The sequence below is a fragment of the Lynx canadensis genome, chromosome D3 (genome assembly GCF_007474595.2).
Source record: "Lynx canadensis isolate LIC74 chromosome D3, mLynCan4.pri.v2, whole genome shotgun sequence".
NCBI classification, from domain to species: Eukaryota; Metazoa; Chordata; class Mammalia; order Carnivora; family Felidae; genus Lynx; species Lynx canadensis.
The window spans coordinates 74,945,297-74,971,523 of record NC_044314.2 but is presented as its reverse complement, the minus strand read 5'-3'; the positions used below and the strand labels follow the sequence as shown (position 1 = coordinate 74,971,523).

The 26,227-nt window shown below is 48.2% G+C and overlaps 1 protein-coding gene across 5 annotated transcripts in view; it reads left to right on the top strand.

The window, feature by feature from the left end:
* Positions 1 to 26,227, top strand: part of CABIN1 (calcineurin binding protein 1) — a 153,550-nt gene that overhangs the window by 34,486 nt on the left and 92,837 nt on the right. For all 5 annotated transcript variants that reach the window (XM_030336043.1, XM_030336046.1, XM_030336045.1 and 2 more), the window contains 11 exons: positions 1,013 to 1,091; positions 1,675 to 1,862; positions 2,684 to 2,836; positions 4,585 to 4,779; positions 8,605 to 8,847; positions 10,155 to 10,311; positions 14,646 to 14,761; positions 20,209 to 20,370; positions 21,135 to 21,341; positions 21,562 to 21,707; positions 25,008 to 25,269. In XM_030336043.1, coding sequence (XP_030191903.1) covers positions 1,013 to 1,091; positions 1,675 to 1,862; positions 2,684 to 2,836; positions 4,585 to 4,779; positions 8,605 to 8,847; positions 10,155 to 10,311; positions 14,646 to 14,761; positions 20,209 to 20,370; positions 21,135 to 21,341; positions 21,562 to 21,707; positions 25,008 to 25,269 — 1,908 coding nt within the window. The remainder of the gene's footprint in view (positions 1 to 1,012; positions 1,092 to 1,674; positions 1,863 to 2,683; positions 2,837 to 4,584; positions 4,780 to 8,604; positions 8,848 to 10,154; positions 10,312 to 14,645; positions 14,762 to 20,208; positions 20,371 to 21,134; positions 21,342 to 21,561; positions 21,708 to 25,007; positions 25,270 to 26,227) is intronic.

Genomic DNA, 26,227 nt, shown 5'->3' with positions numbered 1-26,227 from the left:
AAATAGGTTGCTTAGGGAAGTGGTGGGGGCCACTGGTGGTAGGGGGCTAAACCGTGCCCAACCTACGAGCTGACTGCACTCTGCACTCCAGGCTCCTCCACTCAGTGCTTCCTGAGGCTCAAGGGAATACTGGATGCTCTGGTGCCCTTCTCCTGTTATAGGAGGAAGGCTGGGTGCCGGGAGGGGTGTACTGGGAGCTTTAGGGCCCATCTGGGTGGTCTTTTTGGCTGGGGGCACAGAAAGTGGAGGAGCTCGGGGTTGACAGGTCCTTAGGGCAGTGTGGAGGTACTGGGACATCTCAGGGACTGTGTCCTGGCAGCTGCTGCTCATTAAGTCTGTTCCCCCAGGGGCAGTTTGGAGTGGCTGGAGGAGGTGAGGCTTTGGTTTCCCGACAAACCAGGTTGATTATTTCTCTGCTGTGCCTGCTTGGCAGGTGCCTCCTTATCTCCGGACCTCAGCTTCCTTATGTACTCTGGCCTGACCCAGTCACTTTAAAAAAATTTTTTTTTAATATTTATTTTTTATTTTTGAGAGAGAAAGAGAGCACGACTAAGGGAGGGATCAGAGAGAGAGGGAGACACAAAATCTGAAGGAGGCTCCAGGCTCTGAGCTGTCAGCACAGAGCCCAACGTAGGGCTCAAACCCACGAACCACGAGGTCATGACCTGAGCCTAAGTCAGATGCTTAACTGACTGAGCCTTCCACGTGCCCCTTGACCCAGCTACTTTTAAGGCTTAAGTGCTGTAGTATGGATGCAACATCTGTCCTGGTAGGTGACAGAGATGCCTCTTCCATTGGGCAGTCCCTTAGGACTGAAGACAGATCTCTAGCTCCTTCCAAGGAGGATCCATGTGCCTCTTTTTATGTCCTGGCAAGTAGCCACTGATTATAAAAGGAAAGTAGGTTTACTTTATCAATTTATCAAAGTAAATTTTAGTTTCATTTCATCCCATCCATCACTGTTTAATAACTCTGTAACTCCATTCCTGACCTTCCGGTACCTGTCCTGCAGGATATGATGCTGATGTCTCTGTCCTGCATGGAGCTCCAGCTGGACCAGTGGCTGCTGACCAAGGGCAGAAGCTCTGCAGGTAGGAGGCATTCTGTGTTCTGTGGTAGGAATAATTTTCTGAACCCTCAGCAACCAGGAGGTAACAGGAGTGGGGAAGCTGAGTCATGGAATTCAGACTTAGTTTTCAGTGGGCACATTTCCTGGGTTGGCTTGTTGGGCCAGGGAAAATCCAGAGTCCCAGAGAAACCCCTTGGACACTCAAGAAATAGTTAGCAGTAGCTGAGCTCCCAGAGGAAGTCACCTGCCTGCTTTTTTTCTATTCAGGATTAAAGAAAATAGGATCAGATTTCTCAGGTTATCACTTGATAATTTATGTGCCCCAGTAATTTTCCTGGATGATGTGGGTCATTCTGACTTTTAAACCACTACCCAGTGAACAAAGTTCAATATGTAAAATGAGGGCCCTTGGAGTCTCTGCATCTCTCTGATTCTCTGACTTCTCTGATCCTTGCCACTTGAGAGGCTGTAAGGCTCCAAGGGGCTCAGGGCACTCCAAGACACTAAAGCAAGTATGGCAAGAGCTGAGGGCAACCTCTAGGGAGGAGAAGGGTATTTGGACCGTACACATGAAGCTGACTTGTTCTGGCCTGAATGGTTTTCAGTGTCTCCTCGGAGCTGCCCCGCTGGTGTGGTGAATGGCAGGTTTGGGCCTGATTTCCCAGGAACCCACTTCCTGGGTGACCTCCTGCAGCTATCATTTGCCTCATCCCAGCGGGACCTGTTTGAGGATGGCTGGCTGGAGTTTGTGGTCCGTGTTTATTGGTTGAAGGCTCGGTTCCTGGCATTGCAGGTTGGTTCTGCAGTTGTCATTCCCTGGCACCCAACAGGGAGGGAGGAGAGCTAGACATGGTGTTGAGGACTCATGTGTATGTGCACATGCAGCACCTGCCTGACACTGGGCTCAGAGTGAGGAAGTGGGACGTGGGGAATTTTCAGATCGCAGATACCCCAGCATGGCCCCCAGTCTGTACAGCATATGAGCACGACCACAGAGCTCTGGAAGGAATCTCCTATGCCCCCTGTAGACCTCCTCACTTAGGATTGCCTTGCGGTCTTGAACCCTTTGCCTGTGTTTTCCTGAGAGAGCCTGAATGAATGCACAAATGGATGCAGAGCTTTCTGGAAGGGGAAACCACCTATCTTGTGTGAATTCTCAGAAGGCTTCTCCTCAGAGCCTGGTCTGGATGGCCAGGATATACCTGGTGGTACCCAGTACACTGTGGTAGAATGGATAAGGTTGTCATAGTTGGTTCTGGAATTAGATAAGCTTAGGTTCTAATCCTGGCTCTGCCATTTATCTGTTCATGATCTTGAACAAGACACTCAGCCTTCAAGTGTCCTCAGTGTTCTCATCTGCACCATGGGAGTTAATGATACCTTTCCTTAGAATTGTGGTATGAATTATTCATTCATTTGTTCATTCATCCAACAAATATTTGTTGAGCCCCGGCTGTGTGCCAGGCCCCTTTTAAGACGGTATAGCAGTAATTGGACAAAGCTGCCCTCGTGGTGCCTACAGTCTAGTGGGATCAGGAAGGTAAGGTACCTGGCACGGCACAGTGAGTTTCCCTCTTTCTGCCCCTGTCCCTTGACTGCGTTTCCTTTGACCAGGGAGACATGGAGCAGGCCCTGGAGAACTATGACATCTGCACAGAAATGCTCCAGAGCTCCACTGCCATCCAGGCTGAGGCAGGGGTTGAGCAAAGAGACCTCGTCATCCGCCTGCCCAACCTCTACAATGACTCTGTCGTTTCCCTGGAGGAGGTGAGTGGGAGTTGTTTAATGGTGTTTTCTTGGCCAAAGATTTATTCTTGTCAATGATTTATTTATTCCATGTCCCTGTGGAGCAGGAGAGCAGCCCACGTGCTGAACAGGGCTCCTTCCTCCCAGGAGAGGGTGAAGGGGCCTGGGAGAGGCACTCTAGTGCACTGGGAAAGGGAGAGAAAGGTTTTCCAGGTGGCAGGGGGCAAGGAGGCATTCACCGGCAAGACCTGGAGTGATCATTGCTCAGCTCCCTGGGCTGTGTGTTGCAGCAACCCCAGAGGAATTAGAGGGAAACTGCAGACTGGTGCTGGTCTGGCTGTGGGGCTGGGTCAGCAGAGCCATGTATGCTAGGCTGTGCTGGGTTCTGATCCTGTTATCACTATGCAGCCTCAATCCTCAGCACAGTTCCATGGCTGTGACATGTCCACATCAGCTCAAAGTGGCCTTCAGAGTCTTGCAGAGTTTTTTTTAAGTGTATTTATTTAAGTAATCTCTGTATCCAACATGGGGCTTGAATTCATGACCCTGAGATCAAGAGTCACATGCTCCTCTGACTGTACCAGCCAGGCACCCCATGTTTTGCAATTTTTTTAAGTTTACTTATTTATTTTTGAGAGAGAGAGAGAGCAAGCAAGGGAGGAGCAGAGAGAGAGGGAGAGAGAGAATCTGAAGCAGGGTCCACACTGTCAGCGCAAAGCTTGACGCGGGGCTTGTACTCATGAACTGTGAAATCATGACCTGATTGAGCCCAAACCAAGAGTCAGATGCTTAACCAACTGAGCCACCCAGGAGCCTCTGCTTTGTTTCTTTTTTATTTATTTATTTTTCTTTAAAATTTAAAAAAAAATTTTTTTTTTCAACGTTTATTTATTTTTGGGACAGAGAGAGACAGAGCATGAACGGGCGAGGGGCAGAGAGAGAGGGAGACACAGAATCGGAAACAGGCTCCAGGCTCTGAGCCATCAGCCCAGAGCCCGACGCGGGGCTCGAACTCACAGACTGCGAGATCGTGACCTGGCTGAAGTCGGACGCTTAACCGACTGCGCCACCCAGGCGCCCCTTTAAAATTTTTTTTTAAATGTTTATTTATTTTTTGAGAGAGAGAGAGAGACAGAGTGTGAGCGGGGAAGGGGCAGAGAGAGAGAGAGAGAGAGAGAGAGAGAGAGAGGGAGAGGGAGACACAGAATCCAAAGCAGGCTCCAGGCTCCAAGCTGTCAGCACAGAGCCCAATGCGAGGCTTGAACTCACAAGCTGTGAGATTATGACCTGAGCCGAAGTCAGACGCTCAACTGACTGAGCCACCCAGGCGCCCCCCTAGGTTTCTTTTTTAAAGAATTGAATGCTTTGACCTTAATAGAAGTACTTTAAAAAATTTTTTTGTTTTAATGTTTATTTTTGAGAGCAACAGAGAGACAGAGCGCGAGTAGGGGAGGGTCAGAGAGAGAGGGAGACACAGAATCCAAAGCAGGCTCTAGGTGCCAAGCTGTCAGCACAGAGTGTGACGCGGGGCTTGAACTCACGAACTGTGAGGTCATGACCCAAGCTGAAGTCGGACACTTAACCGACTGAGCCACCCAGGCGCCCCTGTAGAAGTACTTTTTGTAAAGCATTTGTTTTATATAAATGCTGATGTACTGATGGGGAGTCTACTTTTGTACTCCTCATCTGGGTCTGGTAAATGCAGACATTGGCCAGATTCAGAGAGTGTGAGAGGTTTGTCATCGGGCAGCATTCTGGGCCTTTTCCAGATTGATAAGAACCTGAAGTCGCTGGAGCGGTGCCAGTCCCTGGAGGAGATTCAGCGGCTGTACGAGGCTGGTGACTACAAAGCCGTTGTGCATCTGCTCCGCCCAACCTTGTGTACCAGTGGATTTGACCGAGCCAAACACCTGGAGTTTATGACTTCCATTCCAGAGAGACCAGCCCAGCTGCTGCTGCTGCAGGTGTGTGTGCCCACAGTTCCCCTCACTCTGACCTCATACCTTCTTTGCTTGGTTGTGAGTTTATTCTCTGAAGGCTTTGAGGTGGCTTTCAAGAACACGCATCTAGAAGAAAACAGTAGGAGTAAAAACTGCTAACTGGCATCTAGGAAGATGCTAGTTAGAAGATACGGTCAAGACTGGCAGAAAGCTGGAACCTAGGAATGCAGGTTCCAGGGTTCTGTGTGGCTCAGAATGAGCCCACACTTGAATCAGAACGTCTGCCTGGCAGAGGAGGAAGGCAGAAAAGTCAGGATGTCACCCATCCATTCACCCATTTGTTCATCTGCCTGTCTTTCTATATTACCTTTGAAATTGAGCTTTGAGTAGTTGTTAAAATGGACAAACTCTACGATGTAATCAAGATCAAATAAATACCCATGTACGATCATGTGCTTGAGGAAAAAGAACACCACAGTGGTGTTTTGAAGCCATGCACCCTCTCGGCTCCCTCCATGCCTCCCTTCTTTAGGAGGTAAACTCTTACTGAGAGCTCGCTGGGCATCAGGATCTGCTGGGCACCGGGCAGTTTCTCAGTCTCTCTGTGCCTTGGTTCTTCATCTCTAGAATGGAGATGATCATCATTCATCCCTCAGAGACCTGCTGTAGGGTTTATACAAGTTAGTGTGTGTTGGCACCATGCCTGGCATGTAGCAAGCACCGTACGGATGCCGACTGTCATCAGTGCTGCCATCTTTGGGAAGCATGGGGTTGGATGATAAACTTGGAAGGTGATAAACATGACGTGCTTAATGGTGTTGGGTGGCCTGGCATCCCATCTCTATGGGTCACACACTAATCATGTTATATTTATTCTCTTATTGGGTCCTTCCCCTCCAATTTGGAAAGAGAGCCCAATCTTCTCCCAGGCATTTTGTTCATATTGTTTGAGACATTTCAATTAACTTTTTTGAACTGGGAAATAGTTAAGAGGTATGACTATAGGAGCAAATGGAGGCATCTCCATCGTGGTGAAAGGAGAGGAAACAGTTGATTCTGAGAAGGAAAGAAGGAAGGAGGGAGGAGGGGGAGAGGGAGGGACATTGGGAGGGAGGAAAGGGAGGTTCTAGCTCCTGGCAGAGTAGGCTCAGGCTGGTTCATGCTGAGATCCGGGAATGAGATTTGTCTGACTTCAGTTACCATGGCAGGCTTGGGGGGTGGAGTGGAGGAGTGTCTAGCATGACTGCATGTGGGAGGGATGTCTGGGTGTACCAGGGAGGCCATTAGGTGGGGAGAAGGAGGGGGGAGAGGCTAGCCTTCGGTGTGCCTGATAAGAAGGCCCCAGTGATTCAGATGTCAGCTTGCTCCTGTCGTCCAGAACTCTTGGGTGTGGCGGGGTGCTCCATTGTTGGGTTGGATGGGCACTGAGCAATACTGAGAGGGCTGTGGTAAGGCCTGGGCCAAGTGCTGTCAAAGTACCTGGTTTTTGAGAATTAAGTGACTCTTGTTTTTTCCTCAATTTCTTACAGAGGGGGTGTGTTTTCTTACTGATTTGGAGTGCTTTTTATATTTTAAAGATACTAATCTTTTTTTCATCAAATGTTGGAAATATTTTTTTTCCCAGTCCCCTTTTATTTATTTATTACTTATTTTTTTATTTTAAAGTGAGGGAGTGAGCACAAGAGGGGAGAGGGGCGGGGGAGAGAATCTTAAGCAGGCTCCATACTCAGCATGGAGTGCGATGCAGGTCTTGATCCCACAACCCTGGGATCATGACCTGAGCTGAAATTATGAGTTGGACGCTCAACCAACTGAGCCACCCAGGCGCCCCATGCCAGTTTGCTTTTATATTGTGGCCTTTTTAAAAGTTGTGAATTTTGTGTTGTCAAATCTTTTGATATTTGCAAACATTTATGATTTTGTTTATTATGCTTAGATAGCCTTTTCAAGACTGGAAGAATATTTATCCACTCATTCTACACACATGGATTGAGTTCCTACAGCGTGTCTGGCACTGGACAGGGGAGAAGGCCCGCTTGACAGAACCTATATTTTAGAAGGGAGACAGACAAGAAGCATGTCAACAAATAGATTAAAAGTCTGTTTGCCTTTGTTTTCTTCTAGTGGTGTTAATGTTTCATGTTTATTGTGCTTCATCTAGCTTTTATACGGTGTATGTAGGGGAGGGAGGGCCTGAATCCTCCCCTCTAGCAGTATGATGGGTCTCCTTCCCTATTTGGGCAAGCTGCCTTTTATGGTCTTTGATATAATCATGTAGTTTCTCCAGGTTGAATTGATTCTAAGTTCTTGATATTTTTGTTTGCGATTTTGAGCAGGGTCTTTTTTTGGCCATTATGTTTTCCAACTGTGCATTTCTGGTTTATAGCAACCCAACTGGTTTTTTGCATGTTTATTTTAAATCTAGCCACTGTGCTTCATTCCCATTATTTCTGATAGTTTCTGTTTTTTTCGGGTGGACGATCATATTGCCCACAGTCAACGGTAATTTGGTCTCCTCACTTGTTGGCAGTTATTCTTGTGCTTTTTAGCTCTTTCTAAGTTTGAGCCCTGGGCATTATGTCACATTAGAGCACTGCTGATGGGTCCTTGTCTTGTCCCTGACTTTCATGGCAATGCTGGCTGCACTTTCAGGTCTACAGTCTTTTTCCTGCTACAAAATAAGCCCCTGTCCCTCACGTGTTTGGTGTTTGATCAGAAAGTGTCAGCCTTTGGGTTCCATGTCTGTACCCCATAGGCTTCTTCATACCTCTGGCCTCCTGCTAAAGAGTGCTGGCTTTCTCTAAAGAAACATAGGACCCATTTTCCTGGCAATTAGGGCTTTTAAATTGGGGGTGGTTTTGATCTATGTTCAGATACTGCAGCACATCCCAAAGGCGGTTTTGGGCATTTCTGCCCCACCCCTGTCTGTGTTACCTCAAAGAGCTGTGTCGCGTGGAGCTGTTGCCAGCCCTCAGCTGCAGCGAGGTCAGAGCCTGAGGGGGCACCGGTTGGCAGGTGCTTCCTGCTGGTCTAACAGGCCGCCTGCCAGATCTGCAAATTCACAGCCAGACCGAGTTTCCTCACACAGCAGCATGATGATGAAAGCGGCTCAGACTGAGGTGCTTAAATGGGTTATGTTCTAGAGCAAAAGGAAAGGGAGCTTCACAAAAGATGATGGCTCCCAAAGAGGGGATTTTAAAATAGTGTGGTGTTCTGAGAGTTCCATGTGCCAGGACACGGTGCTGAGTGTGCTAGGTACAACAGCTCATTTCATGCTCCCAGTCACCTTCTTCCACGAGGGTACCTGTTGTGGGGGGCGGAGATGGGGACTCTTAGAACGATGACCTCAGTGCTGCCTGGCTAGTTGCCTCTACTGTGACCTTGGCTCAGGTCCTCTTCCGCAGAGAGAGTCCCTCCCCGACAGTCTGCTGAGACCCTTCCCCTGCTGAGACCCCTCCCCTGCTGAGACCCCTGAGCGCTGTGGCACTGGATGAGCACATGACTGGGTGGCCTGGGGCACAGTGGCTTGGGGTGAGAGCTGACAGAGGTGGTGGAGTCACTCAGTCTCACCTTGGCAGTTTGCCCACTCTGGCCTCTGTGTCCCAGCTTCATAAATGAGGCAACTGAGGTGCAGAGGTCAAGCACCTTTCTGAAAGCCCGCTGGCTGGCACACGCCATGCCGTGATTGCACGTAGATCGCCATGTGACCTCACAGATGCCTCAAGGCCCGTGGAAGGCCTCCGCTTCCCCTTTTTTTGTACTGCCCCTCAGTCCTGAGGACCAGGCGTGGAGAGCGCCATCACAGTCCTCTCACGGCACGCCCTCCTCCTCGCCCCTCCCTGTGCTCAGGACTCCTTGCTCCGGTTGAAGGACCACCGGCAGTGTTTTGAGTGCTCCGACGTGGCTCTGCAGGAGGCCGTCCAGCAGATGGTGAATGCGAGTGAGTCCGCAGCCAAGGAGGAGTGGGTGGCCACGGTGACCCAGCTACTGCTGGGCATCGAGCAGGCACTCTCTGCTGACAGCAGTGGCAGCATCCTGAAGGAATCATCGTCCTCCACTGGCCTCACCCGGCTCACCAACAACCTCATCCAGGTAATCTCCCACTCCTTCGTGGGCTGCCCTGCATCAGCAGGTGTGGTTCTCGGAATTCCCCCTTCGTAGCTCACTGGCTTTCACTGCAAGCTAGGGACCCCAAAGGGGCGCCTTGGCTACCCTGGCTGCAGGAAGCGGGCACCTCAGGTAGTGGGTGGCTGCGCACTGGCCGCACACCTTCCTGGGACTGGTCGGGTCTGGGGGTTGCAGCTTGCTGAGCACTTGGCATCACAGGGTTCTTCCAGACCACCCATCCCTGAGTGACAGAAGCGGGCTCAGAGCAGGAGGCCCTGACCTGTGTGTGGTCAGCAGGAGGTAGAGCTGGGGCTGAAACCCAGGCCCTCTGTCTCCCTGCTGGGGTTCTCCACCACCCCACGTTGTCCTGGCTCTCCTAGCCAAGGGGTGGTGCCAGTACTCCGCATCGTCCAGGTGGGCTTCGTAGCAGGAAACTTTCCTGAAGCCACCCTTGGCTCTTTCTGGACAACAGCTCTTCAGGCCATCAGCGCAGGTCTTGCCAAACCCATGTCTGTAACGTCCCCATCCTTTGTTTCTCCTCTGCATCTGTAGCGCTCTGCCTTAATCCAGGCAGAGTCTCTTATTTGAACTATGGGAGCGTGCTCCCCGCCCCTCTACACTCCTGGTGCAGCCACCACCCTGCCACAGAGGCACCTTTCTGACATGGAAATACCAGTGTGCTCCTCCCTCCCTTCAACCCTTCATGTTCCCCCTGGTTGCCCATCACCCAAGGTGTCTGAACCTGCCTGGCCTCCTCTCCACTCATCTACTTCCTTGTCTGTCTCTGGGCCTCTGCCTGCATGCCTGTCCTGTACCCCTAGTTCCTGCCCTCTTCAGTATTGGTTCCACCACAACCACTCACCTAGAAACATCAAGGTTCTCCTCTGTCTGTCCCTACCCTTCCTCTGCGACCCCACTGTGGCCCTCATTTGCTTTAATTACAGCGACTATACTGATTCTTAACTCTTGAGTGGCTTGTCTGTGGTTCTCTTCCCCCCAGGCTGTCACCTCCCCCGTGCCCTGCTCACCTCTGTAACCCTCACGTCTGGCATGGGTCCTGGCACACAATAGGTGCAGAGGGCCTCAGGAACTGCATGTGGCATAGGGAGGACTGCCGGAGTGGGCTCCTCTGATGCCTGGGCTTACCACTGTTGTTGGGCACCCTGGGACTCTGATGACTGGAGTGCTGGAGTGCTTTCTAGTCATGTCCCCGCCTCTGCCCTGAGGGGTCACCCCAGAGGGTTGGAGGGAGAGCTGGCCCTACTGTGACACCCCTGTTCTCCCTCTCCCAGGTCATTGACTGCAGCATGGCCGTCCAAGAGGAGCCCAAGGAGCCCCATGTCTCCTCAGTGCTTCCCTGGATCATCCTGCATCGAATCATCTGGCAGGAAGAGGACACCTTCCACTCCCTGTGTCACCAGCAACAGCTTCAGAACCCAACGGATGAAGGTGGCAGGAAATGGTTCTGGGTGGAGGTGGGCCCTGACAGTCCTATCCAGATGCTGTGAGTGGGCTTGGGGCTCAGTCACTAGGATTTTGTGTGGGGCCTGGACAGAAGCAGAGGCTTCTTCGGGGAGCTCATTGCACAGGGGGGGTCGAGAGGCAGTGGGTGTGTGGTATTTCATGTCTGGTGCAGGTGGTAATAGGGTGACAGCGTGGGGAGTGCTTACAAGGAGCACGGACACTGCTCCAGGCAGTCTCAAACTTGCTAACTCCTTTAATCCCCAAAATAGCCCTATGAGATGGGCAGCCATGCACTAGCCTTCGCACTTAACCACCACGCCCCCCGGCCCCTGCTGGCGTGAGCCAGTCAGGGCAGCAATGTGCACAGCTGGAGGGTAGCATGGAGTGAGCACAGGTCCAAATCCCAACTATCACATCTTGGCTGCGTGACCTTGGTCAAGTCATACAACCTCTCAGCCTCTATTCCCCACGTATATGCTGGGAATAATGGTACCTATCTCAGAGGGTTGTTCTGAGGACAAAATGAAATAATAAAGCTATCATTTGCCAAATCAGTGTCTGGCACATGAGGGTGACAAATGAGTAATTGTGAATGAGAAGCTGGAGAGAGAGCCCAGGACTCTTTATGGAGATGGCACTTGAGCCAGGTCAATGCAGTGGTAGGAAATGTGGTGAATTGAAGAAAGAACCATAACAGCTAAATGACCTTTTAAACAAAGATACCCCATCATTCTTTTAAAAAAAATTTTTTTAATGTTTATTATCTATTTTTGAGAGAGAGAGAGAGACAGAGACAGAGACAGAGACAGTGCAAGCAGTGGCAGGGCAGAGAGAGAGGGAGACACAGAATCAGAATCCAAAGTAGGCTCCAGGTTCTGAGCTGTCAGCACAGAGCCTGACATGGGGCTTGAACTCATGGACTGTGAGATCATGACCTGAGCTGAAGACGGACACTTAACCGACTGAGCCACCCAGGAGCCCTGTTCTCCCATTTTGCTCAATCACTGTACATGGACTCCTGCAGGAAGCCTGTGACCTTGGGTGGGGTGCATCTCTGCAGCTGTAGCAGACCCTGAAGGAGCTGGCGGTTGGGGGTTGTCTGCTGACTGCACTCCTCTTGCTGGGCAGCCAGGCGTACCTTAAAGGGGATCTCCGAGAGAGAACAAAGTCCAGGCTCTCTGGCAAGGATTGTGTGCAGCACTAGCCCTATGATCTCCCTTCTTCTGTCTCTGCAGACATAGGTTACAGACAAGTGAATTGAGAGCAACACCTGCTTTAAAATTATGGTTTTAAGGAAAGGGCAAATTGAGCTTATATTTGGGAGAGTGCCCCAGAAAATTCATTGGTGATATATTAGAGCTACTTATGTAGTGTGGAGGAAGTGCCCTAACTATGAGCAGGGTAGAAAGAAATGACATGGCCACTGTGCTGACATAGCGTAGCCTGTCCCCCACCCTGTGTGGGGGACAAAAAAAGAAACACACGATCTCAGTCAGGAAGAAAACTTACATTGAGGAACAAAGGCAGGGACCCTGTAACAATTTGCACAAGAAATAATTTATTAAAAAATCTGAGCTCATAAGCAGAATGAAACAAAAAGGAAAATTGCAAAACTAAGGGAAAACATTATAAACCAAGTCTCACTGTTCTGCAAGGAGCAGAATGAGCATGGCTAGAACGGAAACCAATGGATGCAGGTCAGAGCTAACAGCATTAGCGAGAAGAGGATGGATATGGGAAACAGGTTGTCTAGTGTGAGGATAGGTAGTGCTCCTAAAGGAAAGACCCCAGCAGTGAAATAGGATAAGCAGTCAACCCACTGTCAAATATGGGAACATTTCTCTGTAAAAAAAAAAAATTGAGCTTGCAGATTCATTGTTCAGCGTGTACCATGAAAAATTGGTAACACCACAAGATACATCCTATTTGAAGAATAAAGATTTTTTAGGGGTGCCTAGGTGGCTCTGTCGGTTGAGTGTCCAACTCTTGATTTCTGCTGAGGTCATGATCCCAGGGTCATGGGATTGAGCCCCACACTGGGCTCCATGCTGGGCATGGAGCCTGCTTAAGATTCTCTTTCTCCCTCTGCCCCTCCCCTGCTCCTGTGCAAGCACATGCTCGCTCACTTGCTCTTTCTCTCAAAAATAAATAAATAAATAAATATAAATAAATAAGTATTTTTTAGATTTCTAAATTGAAAAAATGATTTATCTTCACAGGTAAAACATGAGACTCATTTCAGATTTCTCCCCAGCTGCACTCAGAGCAGTTGAGGTGATGTCTAAAAGTCTACATGATTCTCAAGGAACGATGGTAGGATCTAGGACATCTAGCCAAGTTGTTTGTAATTAATAGTGGGAACAGACATTTATAAATCAGGATTCCAGCTCCTGTGGGTGCTTTTAAAGATGTCACTGGAGGATGAAGTCCGTAAACCAACATGAGTCAGAATGAAATTCGTCAGGAGTGGAAAAGCCACAGGCAAGGATTTGAGATGAGCACCAAATCCATTTAAACTTGGAATTGAGAGAAAGCAGTTATGCTAATTATGGTTGCAGAACAGAGTGTCAATGTTGCAAACCTGAAGTGCTACAAATAATATGAACAACAAAATTGGGAGATGAGGAGAAAGGAGGAAGTGTTACAAGGCTATCTCCCATCTTGTATAATAGAATCACTTGATGCTGTTGAAAATGGAAACTAAAAGATCCATAAAAAATTAGCATAGTTTAGTTTCCTCATGATTTTCTGAGTTATGTTTTTTATTAAAAAATTTTTTTAAGTCTATTTATTTATTTGGAGAGAGAAAGAGAAAGTGGGGGAGGGGCAGAGAATGGGAGATAGAATCCCAGGTAGCCTCCGCATGGAGGCTGATATGGGACTTGAACTCACCAACCAGCATGAGATCATGACTTGAGCAGAAACCAAGAGTTGAATGTTTAACTGACTGAGCCACCCAGGCACCTCTATTTTTAAAAATTATTTATTTATATATTTATTTTAGAGAGCACACAAGCTGGGGAGAGGAGGGGGCAAACGGGTGGTGCGGAGAGCAGGGTGGGGCAGGGTGGGGGAGAATATCTTAAGCAGGCTCCACGCTGAGCCTGACACAGGGCTCCATCTCATGACCATGGGATCATGACCCCAGCTGAAGTCAAGAGTTGGACACTCAACTGACTGAGCCACTCAGGTGCCCCTTTTTATTTTTAAATCCATGCCTTTCATACCTTTTTGACAGGGACTGGCCAATAGTAAAAAGTATGACATAAATTTCATGAAAGAATTCTTATTCTACTGGGCGTGAGATGCACTGGTATTTTCTGTTTTGTGTTCTATCCTTAATCCTCTTTAAAAATGCTAGTTACAAGCCCACTAGTGGGTTATAGTCCAGAGTTTCAGAAGCACTGAAGGATCTTTAAGGAGCTAGTAATCATTCTAGTGGTGAACCTACACTTAACTGAAAGGTAGTCATTCTTTTTTTTCATCTGTAATATTCCAAAAGACCTTAGAATAGGAATCTTGAAGAAATGGTATATATAGTATGGGTTTCATTATTTTTATTTTTTTTAATTTTTTTTACTGTTTACTTTTTATTTTTGAGACAGAGACAGAACATGAACAGGGAGGGGCAGAGAGAGAGAGGAGACACAGAATCTGAAACGGGCTCCAGGCTCTGAGCTGTCAGAACAGAGCCCGATGTGAGGCACAAACCCACGAACTGTGAGATCATGGCCTGAGCCGAAGTTGGACACTTAACTGACTGAGCCACCCAGGCGCCCCGGGTTTCATTATTAAAAGTTATTTCTCTCTTTCAAAATGTTTACTATATGTCCAGAAAGCTGCTTCCAGGGATGTTCACCGAACATCAGCGTGTTTATTTGGAGGTGGATAAGGCATTCCTTATGTCTTCTTGTATGATTTGGATTTCTTTTTAAGTGTATTTATTTATTCTGAGAGAGAGAGTATGTGAGCAGGTCAGGGGCAGAGAGAGAGAGGGAGATAGAGAATCCCAAGGTGGAGCCCCACACGAGGCTCTATCTCACGAACCGAGATCATGATCTCAGCTGAAGTCAAGAGTTGGATGCTTGACTGACTGAGCCACTCAGGTGCTCCTGAATTGATTTTTGAAAAGTATGTATTGCTTTTGTAAGGCCAATCAAGTCATTAACTTACTTAGGAAGACAAAAAGATAAAAAATGAAAGAAAGAAAAATCTGTGGCCACTTTGGTAAAGACAGAAAAGCCCACAAAGGAGAGACTGAGCTTTGCAAGTCCCACAAGTGTCCCCACACTAATTCTGTCGGTCTGGTCTTTCCCTAGTGATGGCTGAGACGCCCATGCTCCCATCCTCCCTCATGCTGCTCAACACTGCCCACGAGTATTTGGGGAGAAGGTCCTGGTGCTGCAATTCCGATGGGGCTCTGCTGCGATTCTATGTAAGCGTTGCCCTCTTGGCCAGGGCTGGTGGGGCGGGAGGGATGGTTTGGCGTCCTGAGGCTTGCTTGGCCTCCCTCTGTACTGGGGCCCACTGCTCTTCTTTGATTCATATGTGACTACTCAGAATTGCCAGAAAGTCTGAACTTGGTTCCCTTATGCACCTGAGGTTCACGGCTTCTGGACCTGGCCTTGACCTACAAGTGGATTTAGAACCACTAATCGTGACTGCATCTGTTTTGTGTGTGTCAGGCATAGGGCCAGGCCCTTCATAGTAATTTAGAGGCAATAACTGCATTCACCACCACCTTCCAATGAATCCTGTTTGCCCAGCACCACTCACGAAAGGTAGTAGTTGCTGCATCAATAGCTATTTAGTAAATAAGTATTTAGTGACTGCAGATAGCTGTCTCTTACTAGCAGCTGTGATTGACTGGGCTTACTGGGGATAAGCAGCATGATTCCTGTCCCCAAACCTCACTGCTGAGTGTGAGGCCACGCAGTGCAGACAGGTTACAGAGCATGAGAGGGGCACCTAACCCAGCCTGCAGTGTCTGTTTAAAAAAATTTTTTTTTCTTTAATGTCTTTATTTTTGAGAGAGAGAGAGCACAAGCTGGGGAGGGGCAGAGAGAGAGAGTGAGGCACGGAATCTGAAGCAGGCTCCAGGCTCTGAGCTGTCAGTGCAGAGTCCGACACGAGGCTCTAACTCACGAACCGCGAGATCATGACCTGAGCCGAAGTCGGACGCTTAACCAACTGAGTCAGCCAGGCTCCCAGCAGTGTCTATTAATAAATGTTTTAGTGGAACATAGCCACAACCATTCATTTACATGTTAACTATGGCTGCTTTGGCAATACAGGGGCAGGGATGAGGAGCTCTGATACAGTCTGTGTGGTATGTGAAACCTAAAATATTTACTACATAGCCCTTCAGGAGAAGGTTTGCTGACCTCTGCCGTATACCTTTTCAGTGAGCATATCCTCTCTACAAGTGCAGCTCCTGCCTCCCCAGTCCTGGTCTTCCTCCTGTGCTTTCCCCATGGCTCATACCATCTTCTAGCATGCCATATAATTTATTTATCTGTTATGTTTATTGTGCGTCTCTTCTCCATTAAAATGTAACTTCCCTGAAGGTAGGGATTTTTGTTACTTTTGTTCACTGCTGGATCCCAGTACCTTAGCACAGCATATCTAGCCCATAGTAGGTGTTTAATAAGTAATGGATTGAATGAATGAACGAGACTGAGAATACATATAGAGCTCATGTGTGTGTAGGGCTTGACAGTTTGCAGAGCACTTGTGCTGAGGAGGTGGAGACTTGGCAGGAGCCCCAGCTGTAGATGCCTGAGTGTCTGCTCTACCCTGTGAGTTCTGAGGGCCTCCCGGGTGCTCACCCTGGGTCAGCGCCACACTTCAGGACCATTTTTGGAAGAATTGTGCCAAGCTTAGACTGTATTGCTGCTCAGGAATTGGCAACTTCCTTTTTCTGCCTTCCCTCTCCAATGAGAGAGTGTGGGGTCACTGTTCTACTTCCACAGGGTCACCACTACAAAGCAGTTCCCCTTACGCTGCTTGGGGGAGAGTCAAGAATGAGTCAGCCCCTTTGCAAGCTGGTACCCGACAGAAGTGGTGCTGAGGTGCCTTCTGGGTAGGCAGCAGGGGCGATGATGGGATGACCATACTCTGGATTTTCCTTAGTCTGTATCTTTTTTGGCAGAGTATGAATTCTAGCTGCCAGGATCTGCTAAGTGAATCTGAGGGAGTGGACGTGATAGGAGTACCGCCATGTTTCATTTCATAGCTCCTGATTTTCCTACCCGAGGCCTAGCCTTTACTTTCTTCCAGCTCCTGCAGCAACTTCACTTTTGTGGACTCGGCCTCTGCTTATTGAGTGCTCTCTCTCTCTGCTCAGGTCCTGACCACCTCATGCCCTCTGTTTGTCATACTCTGTCCCGGGGTCTACATGTCTGGCTTGCCCTTTCCTTCCTGCCATGTTGGTCTCAGCTCAGAGGACACCTTCTAAAAGAGGTCTTCCCTGGTCCTGCCACTCTGTCCTCATGACTGCTGAGCAGCCCTGCTATTTGTTTCTGTGTCACGTGCCTCTCTGCTAGCTGGTGTGTTCCTGAGATCAGAGACCTTTTTAGTCTTGCTGCCTGAAGCATCTTTAGCCGTGAGCAGTGGCTGACATAGATTACTGTCCAGTTGATGTTTCTTGAATAAATAAATGAACAAACATAAAGTTATTCATTCATTGATCTACAAATGGTTGCTGAGCATTCACCATTCTGGGTGCTGTGGGCGTTACGAAGGTGAATACTTTATTGCTGGCTCTTCCCATTGCCCCAGGTTAGTGGTCTTCAGATAAAGGATTGTGTCTTGGGAGTGCTTTGTGACTGACATGGGGAGATCTTTTGTGTGGATTTTTTCTTCTTGGATGGAGTAGAAGTATTCTCTGAGGGAGAAATCCTCTTGGATCTCATCTTTTCTTGAGTTAGTATTTCTTTTCATATGTTATATTCAGGTTGCTGAATTCTTATCCATTCATCCACACTCAACTCAAATGGCCCCTTTTCTATAGAGCCTTTACTAACTTCCAGACTGTCCCTGTTACACTATGTCCTGGTACTACCACCCAGATTGTGTACACATTAACCATCTGCTGTATTTGCTTCAATCCTGTCTTCTAATAGAAATAAAAAGTTACAGGAAGGATAGTATACTCTTCCTCACCGTCCTTCCCTCACCCCCATAAACCATAAAGGAAAGGACTAATAAATCTGACATTAAAATTTTAAAATTCTGTAAAACAAACACTATACACAAAGTTCCACATAAAATAGCATAGTGATAGAACTACACACACACACACAGACACACACGTGTGTGTGAAACTGGTGAAACATACATATCAGACAAAAGACTGGAATTCAGGGTATTTAAAAAACTCTACAAATCCATAGAAAAAGAAAAAAGTCCAAGAGAAAAATGAGGAAATTATATGAACAGATCACTAGAGAGGAAACCTTAAAGGCCAATAAACATGAAAAGACGCTCAACCTCACTAACAACCATAAATTCTTTATTAAAAAGGAATTAAAAGCAATGGAATACCATTTTGTCCTTTCAGACAGTCATCAACATTTGTCTGTGGTACCTAGGGCTGATGGGGCTGTGTAGGAATTTCCATCCTGCCATCAGAAGTATAAAATTAGTGGGGCGCTTGGGTGGTTCAGTTGGTTCAGTGTCAGACTTCGGCTCAGGTCATGGTCTTGCAGTTCATGAGTTCGGGCCCCACATCAGGCTCTGTGCTGACGTCTCAGAGCCTGGAGCCTGGTTCAGATTCTGTGTCTCCCTCTCTCTCTGCCCCTCCCCTGCTCATGCTTTGTCTCTCTCTGTCAAAAAAATAAACATTAAAAAAAATTTTTTTAAAGTATACAATTAATTAGTTCAACTGTTTTGGCAAACAATTTGAAAATACAGTTTTTAAAGTTGCAAATGTGCAAACCCTGTGACCTGGTAATTCCTTTTATAGGAATCCACACTAAAGAAAAAGAAACTTTCACATGCATATAAAGAATAGCATGTTGGTAGATGTTAACCATAATGCTGTTTATAACACATATACAAAAAAGGATAAACACCCTTAATGCTATCATTAGAAAAGGTAAAAAAAAAAAAATATGGTAACAAATATTTACAGACAAAGTGATGTAATGTCTAAGATTTGTTTCCAAATGATGTGGGGTGGATTGGGGACAGTTGGGTGAGGGACTGGCTATGCACAGACTTAGTAATCAGTGCTTATTAGTAATCAGTGCTTAGTAATCAGACTTATTAATCAGTGCTCCATATGTGGGCTCACTATACTATCATTTCTAGTTTAATATATGTTTGGAATTTTCCATACTAAAAAGTTTGAAAATTTGATATCCCCGTACAATAAGATTCATTTCAGTTCACTGAGCTATATTCACATTGACACAAATAAGTCTGGTCCATTCATTCATTTTAATTAGTTTAACTGCTTAGAGCAGTGCAAATGAATGAACCAGATTTATTTGTATCAATGTGAATATAGCTCAGTGAAATGAATAAGAGCAACGTGCTAAGGGTTATGTATTACATGATATTTTATATGTAAAGTTTAAAAACCCATGCAACTATATAGTGTATAGCACAATATAGAAATACGGAAATAAACATACACACATCTGTATCATTTCTTTGGATTTACTTTGTGCTTTTTCTAACTTATTGCGGTGAAAGCTTATTTCAGTGTTCACTCTTTTTTTTTTTTTCACATCTTGCTATCATTAAGGTATTAATGTTTCTAAATTAAGTGCAGAAGCATTGGGAAAAGCCATGGGGTTAACATCAGGTATAAGGTCATTCAGTGACATCTTCCTAGCATTAAGATGTGTTTACAAACTTACATATAAAAGCTTATGTGAAAAGACATTTGGTGAATTGTTTGAATGGCCCGGTGTATAAAGTGCCCTTCAAGTAACTTCTTCCTTTTATATAAGATATAAGATATAAGTTTATGTGTGAAGCCTATGGGAAAAGCCATGTGCTTATCAACCTGAAACTACACTGTGTTTAGATGGCCACTCAGTGGCAGTGTTCACTCTTTTTTGTACAAGTGCTGAAGGTTATAAGTTTTCCCCAAGTACATTTTTAGCTGCATGCCATGTTTTGACCTGTGGTATTTGCTACCTTTATGTACTGATTTCTCATTTTACTGACTTATGTTCTGAGGATGTGGTGTGTATTATATTTTGTCTTTAGTATTTGTTGAGATGTGCTTTTTGTCTAGTTTTGGAAAAAAGCTCATGGATGCTTGAAAAGAATGTGTATCTGGTAACAGTTGGGCATAACAATAGCCATTGAATCTAATCTTCATAGATGCATCACTTGTTGACTGTGTTGTTTACATCCTCTGGAATCCTTATTGATGTTTTGTCTGAGAGAGACTCCCTCAGTCCTAATGGGATTTACCATTTGCATTATAACCACCTGTTTAATTTACTGCCCCTCCATCTGAGCTTCTTAAAAGCAGAGACTGTGTCACATTGTGCCTAACATAACGAGGTGCTTGGTAAATATTTGGGGAGCAAATGAATGGCCAAATAAGTGGGTAGAGAACTTACCAGAGGGCATATAATATCTCCTAGCAGCTGGTAGATACTGACTGGATGCGCTAGAAGGAAGGCAGTTTGGCAAGCATGCCCTTCTGGTCACTTGTCAGATCTGGGCCTAGAATGGCTCCTGTGGGGGTAACAGGCCCTTTTAGGAAACAGGCCCAAGAGACACGGCCTCCTCAGGTTAACAGACTTGATAGCGTGGTGGTCTCCCTGGGGTTCCACTGTGCCAGGGAAGCTGGCACTGTGCCAGGGAAGCTGGAGAACTGGCGCCTTCTCCTCAGGCGTCTCTTCCTGCCTACCACAGGTACGCGTTCTCCAGAAGGAACTTGCTGCATCCACCTCTGAAGACACGCACCCCTACAAGGAGGAGCTGGAGACCGCCTTGGAACAGTGCTTCTACTGCCTGTACAGCTTCCCTAGCAAGAAGAGCAAGGCCAGGTACCTGGAGGAGCACTCAGCCCAGCAGGTGAGGGTGTCCCCGCCCCTGCCCAGGGGAGTGGGGCTCAGAGAAGCAGGGGTGTGAGCACTCCTGGAGGACATCAGACACACACCTCTTGTGGTTAGTTGCACCAGGAGAGTGAGAGCATGGTCAGATGTAGTCTGATCATAGGAAAAGGGTTTTCCTTGCAAAAACTAGCTTCGTAAATGTTGACCAATCATTCAAAAGTGCAGCGTGGCAATTTTCAAAGGATTTCCTTTTCCAGTCGGATAATATGAATAATTCCTTAGAGGTTTTCATTTGTTTTTGTTGTTTGGGTTTCAAGCACTCATGGCTTGTCAGTACTGTCATTTATTCTTACCAATTCCATTCCCTGAATGTAAGCTCCTTGGGCAGGGCCCCCACTGTGGTCCCATGTAGAATGCAGACCCACCCTGGTCCAGAGCAAGCAGTGGGGCAGCTGAAGCTCACGGAGAGGGTCAGTGGCCTGGCCACAGTGCCCACTCGTGATTGAACCTACCCTCTGGCTCAGCCATGTGGACTCAACAGAGTGTGGCCCTCAGTTTCCAACATTTGTCTTTGTAAAGGCCGGGCTTATGCCACTTCATTTTTTTGCTCTTCAGACATTTGGGTTTGGGAATTAGAGTGAGTATGCAGATTTTTAAAAGTATATGGGACTTTTTCTACACTCTAACATATTGTAACCTTGTCTGCATTATTTCCATGGAAGAACCTTTCCCTTTCTGCTTTACCCTGACTGTACTATGATCTGCTTTCTGTCTTTTCTCAAGGTGGACCTTATATGGGAGGACGCTCTGTTTATGTTTGAGTATTTTAAGCCCAAGACCCTTCCTGAATTTGACAGCTACAAGACCAGCACTGTGTCTGCTGACTTGGCCAACCTTCTGAAGAGGATCGCCACCATTGTGCCCCGCACAGAAAGGCCGGCCCTGAACCTGGACAAAGTCTCTGCCTACATTGAGGGCACCTCGGCCGAGGTAGGAACTGAGCATGGTGGAGCTGTGTCCCATCATTTTTCCCTCCGGCACTGCTGCTTCTGCACCTTGTCTGCTTTCCTTGCTCTATACCAGAAGTCAGGTCCATGAGAAGCCTAGTGTCTGTCCTGTGCTAATGTGAATGGTCCTGGGTTTGCAGCGTTACTGGTCACATCTGAGACCCTGACTCCATCTCCCCTTATCCTGCTCCCTCACCTGCCAGGTGCCCTGCCTTCCAGAAGGGGCCGACCCCTCCCCTCCGGTGGTGAATGAGCTCTACTACCTCCTGGCTGATTACCATTTCAAAAACAAGGAGCAGTCTAAGGCTATCAAGTTCTACATGCATGACATCTGCATCTGCCCCAACAGGTCAGTGACGTGGGCATACGGCCAAGCAGGGAGGGTTGGGGTGACGCCAGCTCAGCAAACCCTTTCCTGGGCCAGGTTGGGGTTTCCCTGCCATAGCAAAGAGATTAGGGGAAAAGGAATGAGAAAGTATGGTTAGCACTCTGCAGTTATTAGGAAAGGCAAGAGACAGGTTCTTCATAAAAAGAGGAGCAGTGGAGAAGGCTTCCTTCCAGAAGATACCTGGGATGAGCACTGGCCTCAGAGAAGGTATGAGGTTTCCATCTGGATCCAGGCCAGCAGGGCAACGGGGTGCCATCTGGTTCCATCCTCCTGGTTGAGTGCTGCCTCCTTTCCTGGCTCCTGGCCCTGGGAAGTGGGCTGATGTGTACTATGTGTCTTTAGCTAATGGTTGTTTCCTTATTTTGGGGAAAGGAGAAGGTAATAGAAATACTTAAGCTAGGAGTTCTCTTTCCTTGCTCTGATGCAAGTGTTGGCAGTAGCAATTGTCATGACAGTAAAAGTAGGAGAGCCTATTGTATGTGAGGCTCATGCTTTCTTCCCGCTGAGCCCGGGTGGCTTTTTCTTAAATTGTAATGGTTGGCCTGTTCATCCTGAAAGGGCTCTGCTAAGCTCATAAAGTCTGATTCATTTGATTGAGAGGGAACATTTTCTCATGGCCTCCACACCTAGGAGGTAAGCCTTGGGTCGAGATAAGCTTTGTATCTGAAGGTCCAGAGTAGTATCTGTAGGTAAAGTACTCAGGGGCCAGGCCGCAGAGGCTGCCCATCCTCAGGGGAAAACGCAGAGCTCCATCTTGTCAGGACCCACCTGGCCCGGGGGAGAAGGGCTGGGATCTGAGTAGAGAAACCAGTTTACACAACTTCTGTAGCTTGTGGGAAAGGTTCTCCCAGCCCCCTTGTTGCTCAGCGTATGATTTCCTTCAGGCAGGGAGCCATGTATTGGTGGCCCTGGATGTCCTCTCTGGGGTCACTGTGGACCAGTTTGGTAGGGGAGATCCATGCTCAGGCTGGCTGAGTGCTCCTGCTCTAGGCAGTGAGGAGTCACCTCCTTTGCACTGCTGCCTCCATGTCTGAAAAGTGAGGGTGATAAGACCAGCCTGCCTGTGGAGAGGTGAGAGCCTGGCGTGACACCTCTCACCCAGCAGCCCTTTGGGTTACAAGACAAGGTTCGTGACAGCTCATTTGGGCCTCCTTCCAACTTGTACATGCACCGGTTCAGAGGGTGTCAATCTGTCAGGCTTGGCCTGCTGGCAGCCGTGCCGTAGAGGTGGGGTGCCCTGTGAGGACTGGCCCCAGGGCCAGGAGGAACTTGGTGGCCTAGTCCTGACCCTCCTTCATTCTGGCCCTCACGAGCAGGTGTCAGGGAAGACTTGGGCTCAGTCTCATCTTCTGTGCTGGCTAAGATGGAAGTTTGGATGCTGGCCTTTTCTTTACATTTTCAGAGCCTGCTAGACACAGGTGAAGCCCATGGCAGACAGCTGGGTGTGTGGTGGTGTGTCCCAGCCACAGTGTTTGTTGGTGGTCCCTGCAGGAAGAGCAAGTCTGCGAGAATGCTGGCGACAGCTTTTCTTGACCCGTCCACCGTTCCATCTGCTCTTGCTCAGCTGGGATTGGGCCACCTTGGCCAGGGGTTTTGTAGAGTGGCATTCTCTGGGGCAAGATGGGAATAGGTCCCAATACAGCTCATCCCTCTGCCAAACAACTCTGAGCCCAGTGCTGGGAGCAGGCCTGCCCTACGTGAGTACCAGCCCAGCGCACAGGCTCTGGATGCTTCTTCCTCCTGAGTTCGTGGCATCACTGGCCCTTGGGCTCCCTGCTGTCCTTGTGGGTCAGCACTCCCCGAGTGTGGGTTGTGCGCTGCTCTGCTAGAATCAAGAACCCGTGTCAGGACTTGGTTTTTGGTGACACACAGAGAAGCATTTTGAGTTTTTGTGATGAGGTGTTTGTGTTCTTGGTCACTTCTATTTGTGGTTAGTGGTTTCCATTTTGGTACTCATGCAGGTATATGGGCACACACCGTGATTTGGTCCCTTCCCTCAAGGCAAGGGCAAAGGGGGTTGCCGAAGGCATTCTGGGAGGAATTAAGAGGGGGAAACCCTCAGTGTGGAAGGAGCTGGCCCTGGTGGTAAGTCCCTGACAGGGTTCCCCACCATCTGGAGGGGAGCTTGACACCTACCCCTATGCTTCCGCCCCCAGGGTGACCTGAGCAGAGCCCCGGATCCCAGGCCCTGAGGAGGAAAGGGTACACTCAGGGCCTTCACACAGGGGCTGAAGCCTTCATTTTTGCTATCCCCCATCATCACTTAAGCCTTCAGGCCTCTTTACTGCTCCTTTGCTCATACTTTTTCATCTTTGGGAGTATGGCAGAAGCACGTATGAGCTTCACAAGTCTGCTCTGCTCTTACCACACCTGGAGGACTGTCAAAAATAGTCCAGAAAGCTAGTTGGCCAGTTTTAAAGTTAGTACAGCAGTAGGTCAAGAATTGTCAGCATGTAGAAGGTAGCATCTGTTATGTGATTGCTGTCTATTCTGTTGTCTGTACTTGCACTCAGGAAATTCCACTCTCCCAAGTGCCCAGAAGTTGTCTTGGCCTTCGTCATCATCACAGCCTTTTACATTTTCCCCACCACTTTCTTTCAGGTGATCTCAGAACTGTAGGCTCTCAGCCATCCTGTGGTCCCCTTGCTCTCCATATTGCTTCTGGGAACTGAGGTGGACAGGCAGGATGTGGTCAAGGTCCCAGAGGAAGAACCATGTAGCAACTACATGGCAGTGTTTTCAGGGTCTTGGCTGCCCCGTGCTTTTGGTCAGTGAGTGTGTTGATGGCAGGTGCTACCAGTGTGGGGTTAGGTGAGGTGGCAGCTGGATGAGAGCCTCCCTGTCACCTTGGATGGGCCATGCCTTGTAAAGCACCCCTTTTCCTTTCCATCAGAGACATTCTTTGGGTAACCCCTCCAAGCAGGGAAGCAAAGGGGAGCAGAGTCCAAGAGCTCACCATGTTAGCATAATTTGGGCTCGAGTCCATGGGGATTCTCTTAGAGCACTTACTGAGTACCTGCGGGATGCTGAATGACCTAAAATACATGTCTTGTGGTGTCCCAGCAGCTCAGCTTTCTTGATATGGGTTTTCTTAGCCATATTTCATAGCTTAGAAACATGGAGTCTATGAGTGGTGGAGCTGGGCTCTGGGTCATGGCCTGGGACCACTCCCCTGGGGCCTGGGTGCCTTGCCCAGGCTACCATGTCTGCAGTGCTGTAAGGGCAGCTGTGTGTTTACTGGTGCTTTTGTCATGACTGCAGGTTTGATTCCTGGGCAGGCATGGCCCTGGCCCGGGCCAGTCGCATTCAGGACAAACTGAACTCCAATGAGCTGAAGAGTGATGGTCCCATCTGGAAGCACGCCACACCTGTCTTGAACTGTTTCCGGCGGGCCCTGGAGATCGACAGCTCCAACCTGTCCCTGTGGATCGAGTATGGCACCATGTCCTATGCCTTGCACTCCTTTGCCTCGCGCCAGCTGAAGCAGTGGAGAGCTGAGCTGCCCCCTGAGCTCGTACAGCAGGTGAGGAGGGGCTCTGCAGAAGGGCTGCCATCCCACCCAAGTGCCCTCAGGTGGCCAAGTTCTGTCCTATCTGTTTTTTGCACTTGTCCTCACAACCATGCTGGGACCTCATGGATGATCCTTCTCGTGAAACTGAAGCCATACTGTGGTCAGTGACAGCTTAGTCCCTGGTCTTTAGACACCCAGTCTGGCATTGGTGAATTCAAGGCCAGGTTCTTATGATCTGGCTGGTCAGCCATCAGTTTTCCAGCAGTTGAGAGGCAGGGAAGGGGTGTTGGCCACCAGAAGTAGCTGTCTATTTCCGGTTCCCTTCATGTTTTATTTTACTTCATTTTATTTATTCTTTAAGTAGGCTTCATGCCCAGTGTGGAGCCCCGTGTGGGGCCCTGAGATCAAGACCTGAGCTGAGTTCGAGTCAGACCTTAACTGACTGAGCTACCAACGTGCCCCTTCCTTGTTCCCTTCAAAGGAACTTCTTGGGAATTTTGAAGTCCATCTTGGTAGGGGACTCCCCTAGTGCAGGTTGCTGGGTGTCTGGCCTGTGGGCCTTGGCTCCTTGAATTGGAAATGAAGGAGCCACATGACATTTTTGAGGCTGGTGTGGCAGTAAGATGACAATCCAGAAGGGTTTCCTAGGAGAGCAGAGTGTGGAAGGGGCCTGTTTCTTCTAGTGATCAAATGTGGTCAAAACCCAAATGAGATGATGACCTTCTTCATGCTGCTATTGGGTTGTTGAGGGAACCCAGTGAGAGAAGGTTTTCAACTGAGGCTTTCAGCTACAGCTGTGCCACTGCTGTCCTCTGATAGCCTCTGTGTCCTCGAGAGTGGACCTCTGTTGTCATACCCAGCCCCCCATTCCGACACCTGCCACTCTTCAGCGGCAGGCTCCCAGAATGCTTGGCCTCACAGTGACCCTGGCCTCCTAGCATTGTGCTAAGTAGGGGAAGTCCTAGCCTTG